The 18,905-nt window shown below is 45.5% G+C and overlaps 1 protein-coding gene across 2 annotated transcripts in view; it reads left to right on the top strand.

Annotated features, from left to right (window-relative positions):
• Window positions 1-18,905, top strand: part of LOC6552022 (homeobox protein homothorax) — a 106,229-nt gene that overhangs the window by 36,775 nt on the left and 50,549 nt on the right. For both annotated transcript variants that reach the window (XM_001980632.3, XM_015154459.2), the window contains exon 7: window positions 16,111-16,234. In XM_001980632.3, coding sequence (XP_001980668.1) covers window positions 16,111-16,234 — 124 coding nt within the window. The remainder of the gene's footprint in view (window positions 1-16,110; window positions 16,235-18,905) is intronic.

Below are 18,905 nucleotides of genomic sequence, written 5' to 3'. Positions count from 1 at the left end.
GATCAATGTGGTTTCGCATGGCTACCAATTGATACCCATCAATGTTTCCCAATGCATATGGAATGCACTCTTTTTGTCCTTGAGCTTTTGAAAATGGCTATTTTGCTCTGGCTTTGGACTCGGTTTTTTCCTAGCTAATTCTTGGCTCTGAATCTGAGTTGGTCGAATGATTTCGCCCACATCCTCGAGGACATAAATCACTTGCACTTAAACCCGCTGCTGGCGACGTCTCCGCTTCTATCTGTATTTTCCCGTCTATCTGTCTGATTGTCTGATTGTATGTTGTTTGCCTTGGCCATTAGGCCCAGTCCTGGATTTTGGCTTATTCTCGGAAGGGTGTCCTTAGCCTTTGTTGTTGTGCTGGCATTTCTATTGGCCCGGAAGCTGTGCGGCCAACATCTACAAAATAGTCGGCTCAAACTTATTTTCGTGGGGGCAGCAAATTTTTATTGCCCTTTTGTGCTTTATTTCCTGCGCACTATTTGCGGGCCCCAGAAGTTTTCCACGAGGAAATCCCCGGAGTTTGGGAGTTTGGGAGTTGGGGCTCGGCTTCATGCCTGAATGGCGCGCCGAGCATTAGATAATGGTGTTCCTGCTTATTGCTTACATTGGATTTTTCCTTATCCCCACATCTCGCAGTCTTTGGGGGGATTTTCTATAATTTGCAGGCAGCTTAGCCAATTCCGCAGTGGCCAGGGGTGCGGCGGAGGCAGGGAACTGGCCAAAAATAATTTATTGCATATATAATAGCGCACGTGCCATGAAACCCTACTCCTTTGTTTATTTTTGCCTTGGCCTATTTTCTACTTTTTTCTACCTAGACAGCTCTTTGACAAATTGCCCTATATCTAGTTTTAAGTAATATTTTTTTTAAATAGGGTGTCATTCACAAATAGTAGGAAATTAGCTCCAAGTTTTAATTAGGGAGGAGGTTTCGAGGGCTGCTGAGTGCAGCTTAACAGAAATTTCAATGGAACCACTGCCGCGTAAATCTCTAAGCTACTTTTACTTGCCAAGTACCAACGCGTTCTCTGCCCCTTTCTCCAACTCTCCGGGAATATTTCTCTGAAAGTTCTCTGAGTGCTCAGGCTGCTTAGCCGCCAAGGCAATTCCCATTTGGGCCACATATGCCCGGCATTATGGGGGCATAAATAAAAATGCCTGCCACGCTCGCTGCTAATAAATGAAATATGATGCCACCCGCCACCCGCCATCCGCCAACCGCCACCCTCAATGGAAATGGGAAATTGTCGTAGCTCCTGTTTATTGGCCCGGCCTCAAGTTTTCAATATCGCTGCATATTTCTGCACGGCGACACAATTTCTATATTTTGGCAAATTATTTTCTCGGTCGCGTATTGGATTTCCCCTTGGACGGCTGCCGAGCAGGAAAACCACCCACTCGAAAACCCTCTTAGGTGTTCGTCCTTCCTTTTTCTTTTTCTTATTTTTATTTTTACTTGTGTTTTTTTTTGTGTTTCTGGGATGTGGGCTGTTGCTCTTGCTTGGTATGCGCGGTGCGAAAACAAAATTGACGTCAATTACGCAATGCACACGGGGCGCTGAATATTCACTCCCCGTTTTTACCAGCCAGACACCAGCTTTTCCCGCCTCCCCCTGCTTTTCCTTGGATGCCTGCGCTCTTACTAATCCGCTTCGGGGATTTGGGGAATACGCAGAGCAGGGCGCATAGCATACTTTTCTGGGTGGAAAAGCGCGGGCAACACTTTGCGTCAGATGCTCTCAAGTTGCTTGTGGCTCGCACCCCCGGCGATGTTGTTGTTCCTTCTGCTAGCCGGGCGCTAATTAACGCATTAAATCATATTAATGTCGCCAAATGTTTCAAAGTCAGCCTGTCTCGCTCTGCTTTCGCATGCTTATTGGGTTTCCTCCGAAGGACTTTTGGTCCTGTCAATAAGCCGGCATAAATGGCCTCTAATGCAATGGGCGATTCGGGTGGGTTTCCACTCCCACTGCCACTCCCACTGCCAGTGTCGCTGTTGCGCCATCAGAAGTTGCTGGTGGTAATGGCCGACTTAATGCCGCTGCTTTTGCATTTTAATTATTTTCTTGAGCATCTTCAGCGAAGAGCATTAGCGGAGAGCTATTTACAGGGTTTTAAATAAATAACTTTGAAGCTATACTTGCTACCTAGAATCTGCCTGACTTATTATGTGCTTGGGGCAACACCAATTGCCGATACACTTTAGGCCATACTTCCTGCAAAAGCAGCTTTGAGTGCCACTCGTGTTGCAGTCGACTGTCCACTGTCTTTAGCAATTCTAGTGCTGCTGGCAGCGAAGATGCCGCTAATGCCGCAGCTTATAAAGTATCATAACTTGCTGGCAGCTTAGTTGTTGCTGCTGCAACTCCAGCTTCTGATGCAGAAAAATCACAAATTAATTAAAGCGTCTCGCGCGGTTCTGCTGCCTTCAGCTGCTGCTTCCTCATCTCTCGCACAGCCAATAAAACTTATATAATAATTGTTCATAAAGTGTACAATATTATGTGTTTTCAAATGAGGTTTGGCTGCTCGGCCAGACGGAGACGCTGCATGTTGCATGTTGCTTGTTGCATGCAACGCTCATCGCAGCGACGAGACGAGACGAGTCGAGAGGAGAGGAGGGGAGAAGGGAAGCCATGCCGTGTTGTCAACTATTTCTTCGGTTCATAAAAATTGTTATTAATTGGCACTTAAATGCTCAAACGCAAAAGTTGAGAGACGACGACGACGAACGTTGATGCTGTGTGTTTGTTTGTCTGTCTCCCGAAGCGTGTTGTGAAATTTAAGCTTTTTAGCAGTTGTTGCTGCTGTGTTGTTGCACCGTTTGTTGTTGCAGTTGTTGCTGCAGTCGTTGTGGCAGCTTGCCGTTCGTCGTTCGCTCGTTGCATGTTAACCTTTGGCTCGCTTGTAATGAATGCAACCGAAACGAGCTGCCGAGGAGCCAGAAGAAAGATGCAGGCTGCGGCAGAAAGAAGCAGCCTGCAACAGCAGCAGCAGCAGCAGCAGCAGCAGCAGCAGCTGAGGAGACTTACTTAAAGCTCTCCATATAAATTTCCAGACTTCATGTGGCACTTGTTTAAAGTCCATTTTGTGCACTGCGTGAGTGTTTATTGAATGTCTCTTTTCTTTCTTTTTTTCGAGGCCCATTTCCCCTTTCATTTGCCAAGATTGTGCCAAAGAAAGCCTGTCTCCGTGCTGCGAGGAAAATTAATAAAATGCTTTAAAATGGCAATAAAACGCAGTTCCATGCATATGAAATCAGAGACACAAGAGTATTCCCTCAATTGTCGTACTTTAAAATTGAGCAGAATATTTATTTTATATACACTGAGTAAGCAGCAAGATAAAACTCGTATCAATTATCAGCACCAATTATTACAGCATTGTTCGCCAGTGCTCGTCATAACGAGGCATGACTGTGCTTAATGCCCCGACTGCGCTAAAATCGAATTGCAATCTTCAAGCGCCCCAGCAATGTTAATTAAAATTATAAAAATACGAGAAAATTAAGGCACCCAGCCATGTGCAAGAGAACACCTTGAAAATATAATTTCTGTTTGAGCCAGCGGGCTCCCCACCTAGCGGCCCCTCCCCAAACGAAACAACAACGAGCGGGGGGAATCGGTTGGGGATTCATACGATATATACATATATCTGAGATGCTGCCCCGTTGCCATTTTTGGCCGACCGACCGCTGTGAACTGACTGAATGTCTGACTGAGTCGGGTCTTGGACTCGAACTCGCATTCGATTCCGTTTCCAATTGCCAGCTCGCCAGCTCGCCAGCTCGCCAACTTGGCCGAGTGTAAATGATATATGTGGGCACATGGGGGGTAGAGGGGGTAGAGGGGGGAGCGGACCGTACCGTCTTGTCTGTCATTTTGGAGCCACACAAAGATCCCAGGCCCGTGGGCTTCGGGCCGAGTGCAAATGACTTATAAGAATTTAATATTTAACAACACAAATCAATTCAAAAATCATCAGAGGGGTGCAGCAAAAAGTGAAATACAAATGCAAAAAACAGGCCAAAAAAAGAAACTCATTTGTTGCAGCTCGGCGCGGTTCGCCGGTTTCCTGGACAAAGTCCCATCTCGGTTCCTGCCCTTTGCTTTTGGTTGGTATCACTGCGCAGGCAACGAAAATGAAACTTTAACATTACGTTAAGGAAACGATCTGGCACACAATGTAGGGAGGGGTAGGCGGGGGGCTGGCGGGGGGCCCAGCCCAACCGAGATGATGATGATGATGATGATGGTGATGATGATGATGATGAGGCCGGAGTCTGAGCCAAAGTCGTTAACATGGTGGTCGTATGTTGTTGCAGCCTTTTTGTGGTCAGCGCAAAAATTATGAAAAATCTCAAAAAGAGCTGACTGCTTTTTTCTTTCTGCAGGCTTTTGGCCATGGCCTTTGTATGATTTCTTTCTGGCCTCACTTCGATTTCGAATTTTCGATTTTCGTATTTTAAAATTGTATTTTTAGTGTCAGCTCCAAAAACTCCGCTTGCACCGCCCCTCCCCGTCCCCGTCCGCCCGAAAGGCACAAGGCCAGACATAAAATTAAAAAGACACACAAAGCGATCAAGAAGCAGCAGCCACATCGGCACAAAAGATGCATCTCCCGCTGCGACCCGAAAAGAATCGATAAATAATAATAATAAAATAAGGAACCGAACGCCGGGCGATCCAAAGTTTGCAGCAAACACAACTCACGACATTCAAACAGTTTTTCTGTTTCTGTCTAGCGAAACAGCAACAAAATAATTTAAGCGCTAATTAAACAGGAATAAAGTGTGCAAAAATAAATTACTTTTCCAAGCAACCCAGTTTTTAATGATCAACAGATCATTAGAAAACCGAATTAGCAACGAAATCAATAGTTTAAAAATAGTTTGATGTGCATATTACTGACTGACTTCAGAACGCAATCTTTGTCATTAAGTAACTTAGATGTGAATCCCAGCCGAAATAAGTTGGAAATGCTATCTTATAAATAGCAGTTTAACTAGAATCGAAAGAAAATAGCGTCGAATTGAGGAGACAAATCCCCCAAGTTGAAGAAGTATGCACTCGAAAATTATCGAGCACTTAACACGGTCGCGGCAGAGATTCCGATACGGATTCAGATACAGATACAGATACAGATGCTGATGCCGATGCAGATGCAGATGCAGATGCAGAATCGGGATCGCGATCGACCATATTGCATTCGCCACAGAATGGGGATCGATGGGGCGATATATATCGGGCAATTGGAGGGCAGCAGCGGGGACTGCGGGGGCAATCTGTGGCAATACAAACACTTTGCACTCAACACCCATTTAGCTAGGCCGCCTGGCCGATGATGATGATGATGATGTGGCCGCCAGCCGCCAACAGAATTGTTTACAATACAAAAAGAAAAGCATCGGAAAAAGAAAAAAAATGAAAATGAAGGAATGAAAACCGAAAGAGCGCGGAAAAGTGGGGGAAATTTTGCGATCGATTGCAGCGCGGGCAAAGGAAAAGGAAAAGGAAAAGTGTGAGGAACCGCAGAGAGAACTGTAAACTATTTACAGCCTAGCTGGCTCAATGATTGTTTTGCTTGGGTTTGTTGCTGCTTTTATACAATAAAATTTATTTGATTTCTTTACGCCGCTTTCATGCCTCAGTATTTTCCTTCAATTTTCCCGCTTTTCCTTCCCCAGCGCGTCCCTGCACTTTCGAACGTGAATGCTTCGCGGAGAGAGCTGTGAAGGGGGGAGGAGGGCGGTGGGAGGCGGGAAAATGCAGGGAAAATGCAGGGAAAATGCAGCACAGGGAAAATGCATGGTGATCATCGTGATGATGACGCCAACTTCGGACTGGCGGCGGTCGCTTCGCTTTTATAAAAATAAATTGTTCGCAGACGTAATGATGCGAAAGCAATTGAGAATTCTATATATGCAACTGTCTGTGCGTGTGTGTGTGCGCTTGTATCTGTGTGCCTGCATTTGTTTGTTGTTTGTTGGAATGCGTAGAATTTCAATTGACTGTGGGCCGAACGAGTGCGAGCGAGATCGCTGCAGGCAATAGATAGAACCCACTTACACTGGACTTCAAAATTGTGGCCTCTGCTTTAAGGCTTACATGTTACCTCACTGAAACTGTAAACCAAATTAATTTAGAAGATTTACAAGTAAAACCACTCACTTTAGGGATACTCACTCAAAGAGATCTAGTGCAGAGTTACTATCTCCTCTCAAGCAATTAAACTTGAAGATTGATAATCGCAAAAGTCAGGGTTAGTTAGAACCCGTCCAAAGTCAAATCGCAGTCTGACATCCGACAACCTTGACCACCTCCATTCCACGATCCACAGCCCACAGCGATCCTCGCATCGTGATCTCTTCCTTATCGGCGGTGGACCATCGATAATGATTATTTTGACAGGCAACTGACACGACGACGTGATACCCCGGCTGCCACTCGGGTTTCTGCCCCTGATGCGCCCAGTGTTGGCTAACGATCAACAAACGCAGCTGGAAGCGAAATCTCTTCGATCTCTCAGTTGATTGCTCGTTTTTTGCTTTTCTCGATTCTTTAGAAATCTAGTTTTTTAGGGATGGCCGGACACGCCCCGCAGAACAGCGAAAAAACCTCAACCAAAGAAGTTAATTGTTCGAGATATATGTATAAGCTACCCCCTGCGAGGCACAGTCGCCGGTGGGAGCGGGACAGCAATAGATATAGAGCTGAGGATTCGGAATCAGAATCAGAACTCGAAACCCATCCTGAGCATCCTTGGAAAATGCGCCTGCGTGGATTTGGGTACAGTCTGGCGGAGTTAATCCGATTTGTTGCGCCCCCTAACCGAAAAGTTAGTGACGAGGGTGAGTTATGCGGCGGTCCTGTGATTGATTGCCTGATTTTGTCAGGGTTTTCGGGGTGGTTTCCGTACACACAACCCTCGTTCTGGCCAAAAGCAGTCGAACGGCGAGCGGGTCGAGTGAGTCCGAAGTGAAATTGTTTGAAAACGCATTTAATTGCATCTCATTGCCATCTGACTCCTGCCAGTTACCATCACGTTACCATTCGGTAGGTGAAAATTTGATTAGGAGAAAGAGCAGGGGAAAGACAAGGAGAAAGGCGCTCTTCGGTCTGGTCAACATTTTAATTATGGCAATTACAAATTGCAATGGCAAGCGCAGAAATTGCAAAAATCACGCATTTTATTGATTTTTAATTGCAACTCGTTGCATACCAAAAGATGCCAGCAGCGACTGGAGGATCGCAAGCAAGGAGGAAAAAACCAACTGAGAGGAGAAGAAAAGATCCGGGGACATGGGCATTTGTTGTCTTTAATTATGTTGTTGATTGCCCGTCAGTTGGCCAGTCCGTCCTTCCTGGCCCGTCATTCTGGCCATTTAGGTGCGAACAACTAGCTGCCTCTCGGTTGCACAGCCACAACACTCCATACCACACCACACCACACCACACCAGTTAGTCAAGTTAAGTTGTCATAATTTTTGTCGTTCAACAACACCTGCAGCACGTACGTACATACACACACCCATATACACTCCACACACCATGCACCGTACTCTAGAGGGCCAAGAGCTGGAGTCGCAGAGCGCGCCAAATGCCGCAAATAACTCAGTTAATATAATTAAGTTTTGCACGAAATGTGCAGCAGAAATATGCGAAAAATGCCACGCAATCTCCACACTAAAAACAAAGGTAAAAACAACAATAATACGCCAGACCTTTGGGGCAGAATGAAACGAAAGTTTATGAACTTGTCCAAGTGTATATTAGTGTGCTTATTTTTTTTTTTTTTTGTATAATGGCTGCCCCAATGACTTTGCGTATATGTGCATGCAAATGACGTAATGACAATGTGGGCAGCACCACGATTTATTAACCTGGCCAAAGTTCAGCGATAAAAAACAACAGGCAGCCGGAGAACTCAAGAAATGTCAGCCAACTAAAATGGGGCACCTTTAATATTTTTCTGGTTATAATAATAGATTGGTTCTGGTACATAGCAAAATTAGCATAAGCCATTACAACTTTTAAGCGCATTTGAACGAACTGAAAATCCTGACCGCCCCAACTTTTATAGACCCCTTTGAAAAATGGATACATCTCTGCGCCGCCATATGATTTTCCAGCGTAATTTAATTACGCTTTATAATCGGCTTTATAGTCTGGCACCTGTTTTCCACCAAATGGAAAATCAAATTTCATGCCAGCCAAAACATTTGCATACAAATCAGAGAGAGCAACCCTTCAAATGCCCAGACAGCAAAAAACAGAAAGCGAAAAAAGGCACAGCCTTCTAATGATATTTTGATGTTGTCTCGATGGGTCTTCAATGGGTGTTGGTTGGAAACCCGCAAAATGCGTGTTTTAAATCCAATTTAGACATTATCTAATTTGGGGCATCTCCTCCTGGCTGCCTCACTGCCTCACTGCCTGACTCTGCTGACTTTGCTGACTTGGCTGACTGACTGGAGTCGCTTGGGGCTCTCGCTTTATGCAAATCTATGGAAATTTCATTATCGCACACCCCTTTTGCTCGGCCGGGAAACTTTTTACCAAACATGCCCGGCTAAATGCTGTAAAAGGCGCCAAAAGATGTAATAAACTCATTTAAACTCATCGCCACCGTTAGACTGAGCTTTTTCTGCGGTCCGGGTTCGAGGGTTTGGGTAATGAAATTTTTGCCAGAGCATCTTCTGCCCCCCAAATGATAATATGCAAATGGCCGGCCCAGTGGGACGTCCGCCTGCCAGGAGGCCATTCCACTCCACTTCCGAAATACACTCCGACTGCTCTGACTTGGACTAAAGTGAATCTCGGGCAGCGTTTCGTGTTGCAATAATCAAATTTTCTAATTTTTATGGCCCTCTGCGGGCTGACAAAGCGGCGAGTAATGGCCAAAAAAGTGAGCCTCACGACCAGGTCTAATTGATTTGGCAGTGGCCGGCATGATTCAACCTTAAGTACTCTTACTTATTTCTGGAGAGGCACAGGCAGCGGCAATTCGGGCGAAAAATGGGAGTGGGAATCGGAATGGGATTCGGAATGGGCACGTTACTCTGGGAGTCGAGGGGCGGAACTTGTGCCTCGTCATGGCCATGGCGACGTCGTCTTCCAGTCTGCTGCTCGCACTGGCCATGATGCGACACTTTTGGCCAGGCCAGCCGGACCAGGCTTTTAAAGACTCGACCGCCCCTCTGTTCAAAAGACTGGCTCAAAAAAGGGGAAAAGAATGAAATAATACACAGAACTCAAAAGCGCCGTGCTGAAGTTCGCGGCAAAGATGACTGGGCTAAAACTCAAAACAAGAGTGTTCAGATCGCATTCAGATGAGGACTTCAAGGCACTGAGGGAAAATCGGTGTGCTTTAAGTTCGAACTTGATCTATCAACCAGTTACCTCCAACATGCTGATTGATTGTTGGTAAAACTATCATAAAACTATCAGTTTAACTAGCTTCTGCTATGAATGTATTGAACGTGGGCTATAGTTTTGGCTAGCTACAGCTATTTGTCAACTTAAGTAATATTATGGCTGTGTTTTCTCAGTGTAAAACTCTCCTATTTCAAAGGGGCGAACGGGGAACGGGGCAGTTTATTTGGAATGCGTAGCTCGCGCGAATCTTTGATCTACATTTGAGTCACTCTGGGCCATTTATCAGTGTGTTCATATCAATAATACTGTATGAATTTCGTATTATGCTGCCTGCTGAGGTGACTCGACACTTTTGGGCTTCCAGAGGGCATGGCATACCAAACAACCCCGCCCAAGCCACCATCGCAACCACTGGCAATGGCATTTTTTGAGGCATGACTCGCCAGACAGCGACAAATCCTTGTAATGCCTCGTCTCTGGGCATGTTTCCTCTAGTCGGGCTAATTTCAGCTGTCAGCTTATCGGCCGGGCCGAAAGGAACAAGCCGGCGGGGCGATAAGTTGGCCAACACCTTGGGCCACTCGCAAAATGCAATCTATGAAATCTCGCCGCTTGCGAAATGAAAATGTTTGCGTTGCGAGTACGAGCGTCGTGTAGCTGGGATTTGCGTTAGTCTGCTGACAGGGAAACGTCCACGAAGTGTCCGATTTGGAATCGGAATCGTACTGCGAATCGGAATCGGGATCCTGCTGGCCCGGTCCGATGTCTTGGCTAATCTCTGGGCCAGGCTGTCGTCTCTATCGGCCAGCGGAATCTATTTGACACTGTCTGGGGTCTTGGCTTTTGGGTTTTTCGGACCCGATGTCGTTGTCTTTCCGCTGGATTTTCGCTTGTCCCCGGAGACTTTTTAGCACGCCACGAAACAACAAAAAAGATTGGGGATGGGAATGGGAATGGGGAGTCGGGTAAAATGGGGAAAACCAGAGTGGACAAGGGGAGCCAAGGGGCGTGACAGTTTACATGAAATTACTTTGCATACACATGCATCAAATTAATTACACGATTAATGTTCTCACATGCAAGCCAGTCTGCAAGCCTCTTATGCAAATCTATTTCTCGCGATCATTGCAGCATTTGCATGTCGCTATCTTGATATCTTTTGCCGGCAAGAAAATGATTCCATTGCCTTTCGTGATTTCCCTCCCGTTGCATCCCCAGGAATTTGTGTTGGAATTGTGTGAAACATGCCATTTGAATAATTATCTTATTTGCATGGCAGTCGCAGCGAGAAATGCACTCGAGTGCAAATTAAAAGAGGAAAAAATCAAGAGAACTAGAGTCCAAAGTTCTGGAGGCCCCATCTTTTTATTTCTCCGACTGGTTAATCTGGGGCTGTGTGAGCGAAAAGTTCAAATTGATAGCTCCGAGATTTGTGGAGCAGATAAATCCGATCTGTGCGAAATGCAAAATCGCGTGCAGCTCCATTTGCTGCATTTGCTGCATTTGCCGCATTTCCGCCGGGGCTTTCCTCCATCGGATACCTATTTTCCTATTTATTTCCAGTGTTTCTGTTACTTTACTTTTTTTGGGGGCTGCAGTCGCGACGTTTCCACTGTTTGTGTAACATAATAGCAAAGGCAAACAAATGATAAGTTTGATAGAGTCACAATTGCGCGCCACCGCGCCTTATCTATTTATTATTTTACCTTACTTATATTCTTGGCTTCTTCGGGGAGCAGAGTAGTTTTTCGGGTAGCTTCTGAATTTTTATTATCAAAATACTAATTTCATTGTTTGCACAAGATTTCCAAATTTCTTTCTTTTTTTCTGCTACGGCAGCCAGTGCTTCAATTTGGCTGTTATCAGCCTATAAATATTTAATCACAGACCTGTACTTTAGGCATTCATTCTCCACTCTCCATTCGCGCCCATGTTTTATTGTTATTTTGGGTTTTGGTTTGGGTTTCGTTGGCTGCTGATAGCGGACAGCATGGGAAGTCAAGATTTTTGGTTAGATAATGGTCACAAGGGAGCTGCAACACGGCGTATGAGTAATTTGTCGTGTTTGTATCTGAAACAGTTGACTTGCTGTTCACTGGTTTAGTTTAATTATGTCAAGTGTTTCGACATGAAATTAAAATGTTGCCACTCGAGCTGGAATTTAACTGGAAAATTAATTTGTCATTGCCTGCCATTTGGATGTGTGCTGAGTCGAATTCTGAAGATATGAAATGTGCGTAATTATTGGTGTTTAATTAAAATACTGATAGCCGATGACTTAGGCGCTGATTAATTTGGTATTATTGTGTGAATAAAGAAATAAATAAATGTGATGGTGAGTCGAGGCGAAAATTTTGCCCGAGCTTACTTTGCTTAGCGCCCTTAATTTCAATAAACTTCAAGCAAACTTGCACAAACTTTAAGCCTTTTGTCTGGCTGAGTGTGCACAATAATTGTGTGTAATTAACTTGCCATTTGATTGAAATTATACCTCGCACACACACACTCACTCTCGCTCAGCCATTCATTCATTTGTGGAAAATTCTTAGTAAAGCAATTTGCCTGCCAAAAGTGAGGGCGCTGCCAAGGGGCGAACGATTCCAGTCAGCCATATTGAATTGTTCGGGTGTTCCAAGGAGTTTTGCACCTCCAGCGGCTTTAATTAAAAATTCAACCCCCCAAACAAAATGGCTCACACACATGAACACACATTTTACAGCTTGAGCAAATTTGAAAAACAATTAAATGCCATGCGCGCAATTAAATACACAAAAGGTGGCAACAGCGAAAAAGGGGAGTATTGGCCAGAACGCAGGGAAAACCCATTGAAAGGGGGGAAAAGTGGAAAAGGGTGGAGCAGCTGCTGCTCAAGTGGCACACACTCACTCACACACACTTGGGCAGCGGGTTGGGGTGGTTATATACCGTTAATTAAGCAGCCTGCTAACAGAAACCCAACGCCAAAGAGTCTTCAGACCGAGAGCATTCCGAGCTGGAGGGCCTTGTGGCTAAAACCAAAACCTAAGCCAAAACAACAAACATGACACAAACAGACAAACAAAAGCTTTTGTTGCCCCAGAACAACAACGGCAAATCCATCAAAACAAACAGCCAGGAGGGATTGTTCCGAGGATTGGGACTGGGCTTGGGGTTTGGGCTCAACTTCCACTCGCTGCCACTCACTTTTCCACATCGAGCCTTGCCCATCTCCTCGAAAATCCTGCGAAACCAGAAACCGCACGGAAAAACTTTCATTCGCAGCGGCCGTGTAAAAAGGATTTAATTATTTGCTCTAAGGATATGCTCATCCGATGGGGGAGAAAATTTGTTCCTGCGTGTTTGCCAGCAAATAGAAAAAATATGCTTCACGTCCACTTGGCAGGGTGTTCGGCAAACGAAATCAAACAAAATTACAGGACTAGCTGCACAGAGGAAAATTATTATCCCTTATTTTCTAATGTAGTTTTCTGATTTAACCTCTTTTTAAGCAGAGTGCAATGAATCGAATTCTTGATCAAATGGCATCTATAAGATACAGATTTGGTTTAGAGAGTTAGCGTTGGTTTTCCGCGTGCGAGTATTGCAGTAGTATTTTTAACTGATACCTCTTCCCTTCCCAGCTTAGCTGCAGTTTGGGATTTTAAATTGTGAAATGAGCCCGCGGCAAAGGCCTAATCCCAGACCCAAACTCAGATTGGATTGGGATGCAGCCGCGGGCTAGGCTTAGACTTACCCCGAGAACCCTCTCCGAATGTCAATTGCAGGATATGCGCCGTCGGGCAATTACGGCCAGTATGGAGAAGGGAGGGAAATCTCTGCGTGTGCCACGCCCACTTGGAAAGCGAAAACTTCCCACGCACGAAAACTGAGTTACGAACCGTAATTTGATTGTTTTGCCTTAGTTTTCGATGGGACTTGAGTTCGAGAGGGCAGGGTCCCGAAACTGTTGATTGTAGTGATTAAGCGGCCAGGAGCTGTGACAGAGATTTTACCAAATTACAGGGCTCTATGGAAATTGCATGTTTTGACTTTTGGGTGGAACGCAGCACGACACGCGTCGATATTTGTTCGACGACTGCCCATTCCACCAGCAATTATCTCCCGCAGCTGAGCCGACTTAGCCAAGTCACTTGGAAAGTTCTCAGACTGACCGCAAGTCAAACTTCTCGCCGGCGTAATGAAGTGAGCGGGGCCCAAAACAATTGAGCAAAGTTATTCTATACTTCAGCACTTTGTGTGGTGCACTGTGAGTAAAAGGAGAGGAGTTGTGGGAAATCGTAAAGGAAGATGAGTTGTGGGAAACCGTATTCTGAAGTATTTCCCACAAAAGCAATCATGCTTTTGATACACTGCATGGTCACACTGGGCCCTTTCGGTGTTAGCAGTGTGGCCATGATAGAATATTAAGCAAAACGAAACAAATCCTTGAATATTTATTCAGCGTAAACGTATTCAACGCCCTGTTCTCAGTGTAAACTTTGATGGCGCTGGTCGTAACTTTTTTATGACTCACTTGGCCCTAGAAATTTGCGGTCGCTGTCTCGGTTGCCCATCTACACTTGCGCTCACCCAATTGTCGCTACTCCACTCCAGATATCATCAAAAATTTAGCAAGACGAGCGGTCGGAGAGGGCATTAAATAAATAATTTAGCTCCGGCAGGTAAACGAAAATTGTTTCTTGATCATTTTAATGCACCCAAAGGGCCGCTCCGCCCCGAAAAAAGTTTTCACGATGAGGGAGCATTACGTGACGTGGAAATGGAATTGGGGTTAGATGGGTGAACCCCCCGTTTCTGTTTCATTAATATTAAAAGCAGTCCCCAGCATGGGCGCTCATCATTTGAATAAAAACCGATATTTGTTAATAATTGTCGCAGGACATGCGAAAGGAATTCGATAGCTTAATTTGTGGAGCGGGCCATCGGCTAATTGAAAATGTAATTAAAGCACGCATCGATTGGCCGGATCCTCTTCAAGGAGCACGCCAGGCATTTCGGCCAACACTCGGCGGTGTTCCGAGCCTCTCAGCTCCCAGTAATTGGAGCCACCTTCACAGGGCCCAAACCGCCAAAAAAGTAATATTGAAAAAATGAAACAGAACCCTGGCAAAGTGTGCGGCAAGTGTGAAAGATGCGAGCAAGTCCAGAAGACTTGGCCCAGACCTTCAAGCCTATCGAATTTCACCGTCTCCGCTTGGGAAAGCTGTTCTTTTGCTCTCTTGGCCGCAGCTCTGTTTTTTATGGCCACTTTATTTGATTTCGGCTGGCTAATTAAATAGTTCCATTTTGGCCGACGGTCAGTCCAGAGTTGTTGTGCTTTGTCTTTGTTTATAAGCCATAAACGGCACAACGACAATTGCTACAATTGCAGGCGATTCCAGCGGCTTTATCGCGTCCGTTTATGGTGGAAATTGTTTATGTGACTATCAAGAGACACCTTATGGCTCATAAAGCGGAGGGATGGGTTTGGATTGGATTGGATTGGCTAGGAGTGTTTAAAATGCAGACGGCGTTGTCTAATTATTAATAGATTTGCGGCTGCGAGTGTGTTTGAAATGGAAAGTAGGCAGGAAAGTAGCAGGAACCAGCCGTCCCCTGCAACTTGGCCAAGTCGCCCAATCTAACCTAAGCTATATGCTATTTTCGCCATGCCTGCGGTTCAGCTAATCCCCCAAAAGTTCATTGCTCTGCGAGCAGCTATTAAATCAAATATTCGGCCATAACAATTATACAAAGCAAACAAGCCACAAATTGTCTATAGCAGGGCGCTATTAATATGCGATTTAACAAATATTTAGCGAAAACACAAGCAATATGTGCCCCGAATTCGAAATGAATCGCAAATGCGACGAAAAACACATACTCGTATGTTTCATTGTATTCGAAAGTCAAGAATTTTTACGAGCTTGGGAAAATAATAATTTTATGGCTAAAAATTGTAGCTTGCACGTGCACGAAATTAATGCGAGCCGCTTTGTGTATTTTCGTTATTAGCAGAATTTAAATTGCTCTTCGATCGATTTCGATCGCTGAATGCGCTGAATACGCTGAATACGCTGAATACCTGGTACGTTGACATTTTTGGTTTCTGCATAAGTTTTTCTCCTCCCAGTTTAATATGCCATCCTTGTCGCTGGCCTGTTGTCCATTGCCGATGACGATGACGATGACGATGATGATGGAGCTGGAGATGGAGACGAGTTGACTCTACTCCTAGTTAGAAGACGGTCAGATCGCCAGGGCCAGTCGCTGCATATTAATTTGATAACTTATATATACAATATACATGTATATCTGCTATATTTATTTCTGCACACGAAGTTGTCTGCTCGCTTGTCGCTTCGTTTCGCCTCAGTTTGGTTTTGTATTTTGCTCTAGGCCTAGGCCACGACAATCTTGAACATTTGTTTGTCCACAATATGGCCAGGCCAAGGCACTTTTGACAACTTGACAGTCGTGCAGACAGGCCGGGGGAGGCAGGGGCACTTATAGCCGGGCCAGGAGGCGGAAGAATCCGGACAAGACGGGCTGACAATGTCTGCCTTTGGCATTGGCCATGGCTGTATCGTCTGGCGCATTTAATGGCCAGGCGTGTCACTTTAAAGCGACATTTATAACCAATTTGTAATCAATTCTAACAATCGCTAACACACGCCCCACACTCCCTCTTCCCTTCTCTTTCGAACTGCGCTTACTTATTCATGTTGTTTCATTTACTCTTCACTTGCAGCGGCCGCCGAGCTCATCGCTGTCCTACGGCGGCGCAATGAACGATGACGCCCGATCGCCGGGCGCTGGTAGTACTCCCGGTCCACTTTCACAGCAGCCACCTGCCCTAGATACATCAGACCCTGGTAAGTGCCGCCCTAGTCTAAGCCAAATCAGTTGCCTTTAAGCCTCCAGCTACGCCACTTCTAAAGCAGGCTCATGTCACGAAAACTCGCCTGATTGATAGGAAACTTGGGATGAAACTTGACGAAATGATGTGTACTTTGATTTAAATGTGTTGAGAATCTATTGTAACAGAAATTACTCGTAATTATGCCACGCCAGACTTCTGGCCAGTTCCGATCTGCTTAATCCCTATTGAATGTGTTACACACTTCACGCCTCTCGAGGCGGCCGTCTCCCACTTTTGATTATGTTGTTTGCCTCTGTTTCAAGTGCCGCCAGAGCTTTCGAGCCAGCTCGCCGCGTAAGCGTACAACAACTTGACAAAAGAGTAACAACAGCCAACAACCTGGCTAAGAAACAACAACTTTCCTAGGGACAGCCCTCGGAACCGCGGCCTTTGAGGCCCTAGACTGCCTGTCTTGGAGATCCGCGCCTGGAGCCCGGTGGACCCACCACTCCAAGCTCCACTCCACTTCAGCCTGCAGAGAGTTTTATGTGTGTTTTTTAGTATTTTCCCCACACCCCTGCCTCTCCACGTTGCTGCTGCTTTTTCAATATTTTTCGAGTGCGACTGACTTTGCACTTGGCGCTTCTTTTTGAAGATCTCGTGCGCCGGCGAGGGGCATCGGGGGGCTGGAAAGTCAGGTGAATTATTTATGGTGATAGGCAAAAATAATATTTTGTTTCTGTATTTTTATTTCCTCGGAGAGCGCAAGTGCGTTGTTTTCCCCTTTGTTTGCATGGCGGCAGCGAAAAAACAAAAGCCCTGGCCAAAACAGCTCTCGAAAAAGACACTCTAGGCCACTCGTCGTTTGCTCTCAAGAAAATGAAAAAAAAATGTGGAAAAGACGAATATTGAGTGAGGGACCCAAGGTGATAATGCAGTTTCACTGCTTAAAGAATTGGAACACTGAAAACAAAACCTGGAGCCCAAATTACCACATAGAAGCAAGACGGCTGTTCAAAATATAGCATTTTGAGCTATACAGTGCAGGCGGCTGGCCAGAATTAGCTGGAGCTACAACTATTTCTTCGAGTGTACTCGAGGGAGGGGTTTGAAGAGTGCTCCACCGAGTTGGAGGCGTTCCGCAGCCAATCCATTGACGTTGACGTCGAATTCGAAAAAACTTTAAAGCGCGCCGAACAGCAACTTTAACGATTGTGTGTGAGTTGCACCGATATGTGAGCATATGCGTACATACTCGCACATCGAAAGTATCTGTATCTTTTTGTACGGCCGTGTGTGCGCGCCATTTTGATTGATTTATCTACACGTCGCTTGACTTTGTAGACAAATTAAATTTCGGCATAGTTCGAGTTGTGCACTCCCGAGCACTCAATGGAAATTATCTACAGTTGAATAATTTCTAGCAGCGCGCGAAATTTCCATGTTAATTTTGGGACCGCAGCTTCCTCGCCCCTCCCTGTTGCCGCTCCCCGTTTGCCGAGCGATAAGAAAATGGCCAGCCCCGCCCCGCCCCGCCCCGCTCTTCCACTTCCCTACTGCCATTCGGCGTCTGTGGGAAATTTGCGTCGCGTTTTCCGGGCGTAGCAAATAGATATTTTCCACATTTTAAGTAGACAAGGCAACCGAGGGCGGTGGAATGCGGTTGCCAAGTACAAGTATATATTCTCCGAGCTGCAGACATTCCGCTGCAGAGGAAAGGGAATATTTTTCTGTCGTAATTTTATGCACGAATTCGTAAAATGTTATTCAAATGGAAAATGTGATTTTTATCAATTTTGACAGGAATTTCATGCCCCAGCCGAGCGCACAAAGAAAAGCGAGGAAGGGCAAAAAGAACCAGCACAAGGATGCGGCGCATCCTGGAAATTTCCATGAATTGTGCGGCGCAAGGCCCCGAAAAAGTTAAAGATACTTTTCGAATTTAATTATAGCTGCACATACACCTATGCTGGCAGATAGGTTTCCCTGTAAATCCCAACATGCTTTAACTGACAGCCGCAGACCCTGTAATTACACACACAGCACCCTCGTCAATTCGGTCCGAGTTCGATTAAAAAATATTTTCAAAGTGACGAGCTAATGCGGCGCTAAAGAGCCAAGCGATACTCACATTTAAAGCCCAATCTGTTTATTTACACGGGCGAAATTGACGAGTCGTCAAGTGTCGTGCTTAGATGCAAATCAAAACGAGATCAGCCGTGGGGTCAGGCAATGAAATTGGAAATGAAAATAAACACAGCCAACGGGTGGTCCTTCAGCAACCCCTTGGTTTTCGCCGAAAAAGGACCCCTCTCACCGCCGCGCCACTGACATTGATTGAAAATGCTGCGTGACGTAAATTAACTTTCATGGGGTTGGGTCGAAAAGTGCGTGTTATCCTTTCCGCTCGGGAAGTTTCGTCAAGCCGCAAGACCCACACAATTGCCAATTGTTACAATTTTAAAACATATCCTTCTCGCAAATCGGAAGGGGAGGGATGGGATGGCAGCTTGTTTTTGGTTTTTGTCACTGCGGCATTTAAATCCTACCCGACCTTGTGTGAAGTGCACTTATTTGCTTTTCCTCATTTTTTGTTTTGTTCTATTTGTATCCCCAGTAAGGCGATTATCTTTGGCCGATGCCCTGTTGTTCTAGCTTATTTACGTTGATGGAATGAGTTTTGC

This window comes from Drosophila erecta, unplaced genomic scaffold (genome assembly GCF_003286155.1).
Source record: "Drosophila erecta strain 14021-0224.00,06,07 unplaced genomic scaffold, DereRS2 tig00000000-arrow-pilon, whole genome shotgun sequence".
Taxonomy (NCBI): Eukaryota; Metazoa; Arthropoda; class Insecta; order Diptera; family Drosophilidae; genus Drosophila; species Drosophila erecta.
Note: the sequence above shows the minus strand (reverse complement) of the source record. Positions and strands in the feature narration are given on the sequence as shown.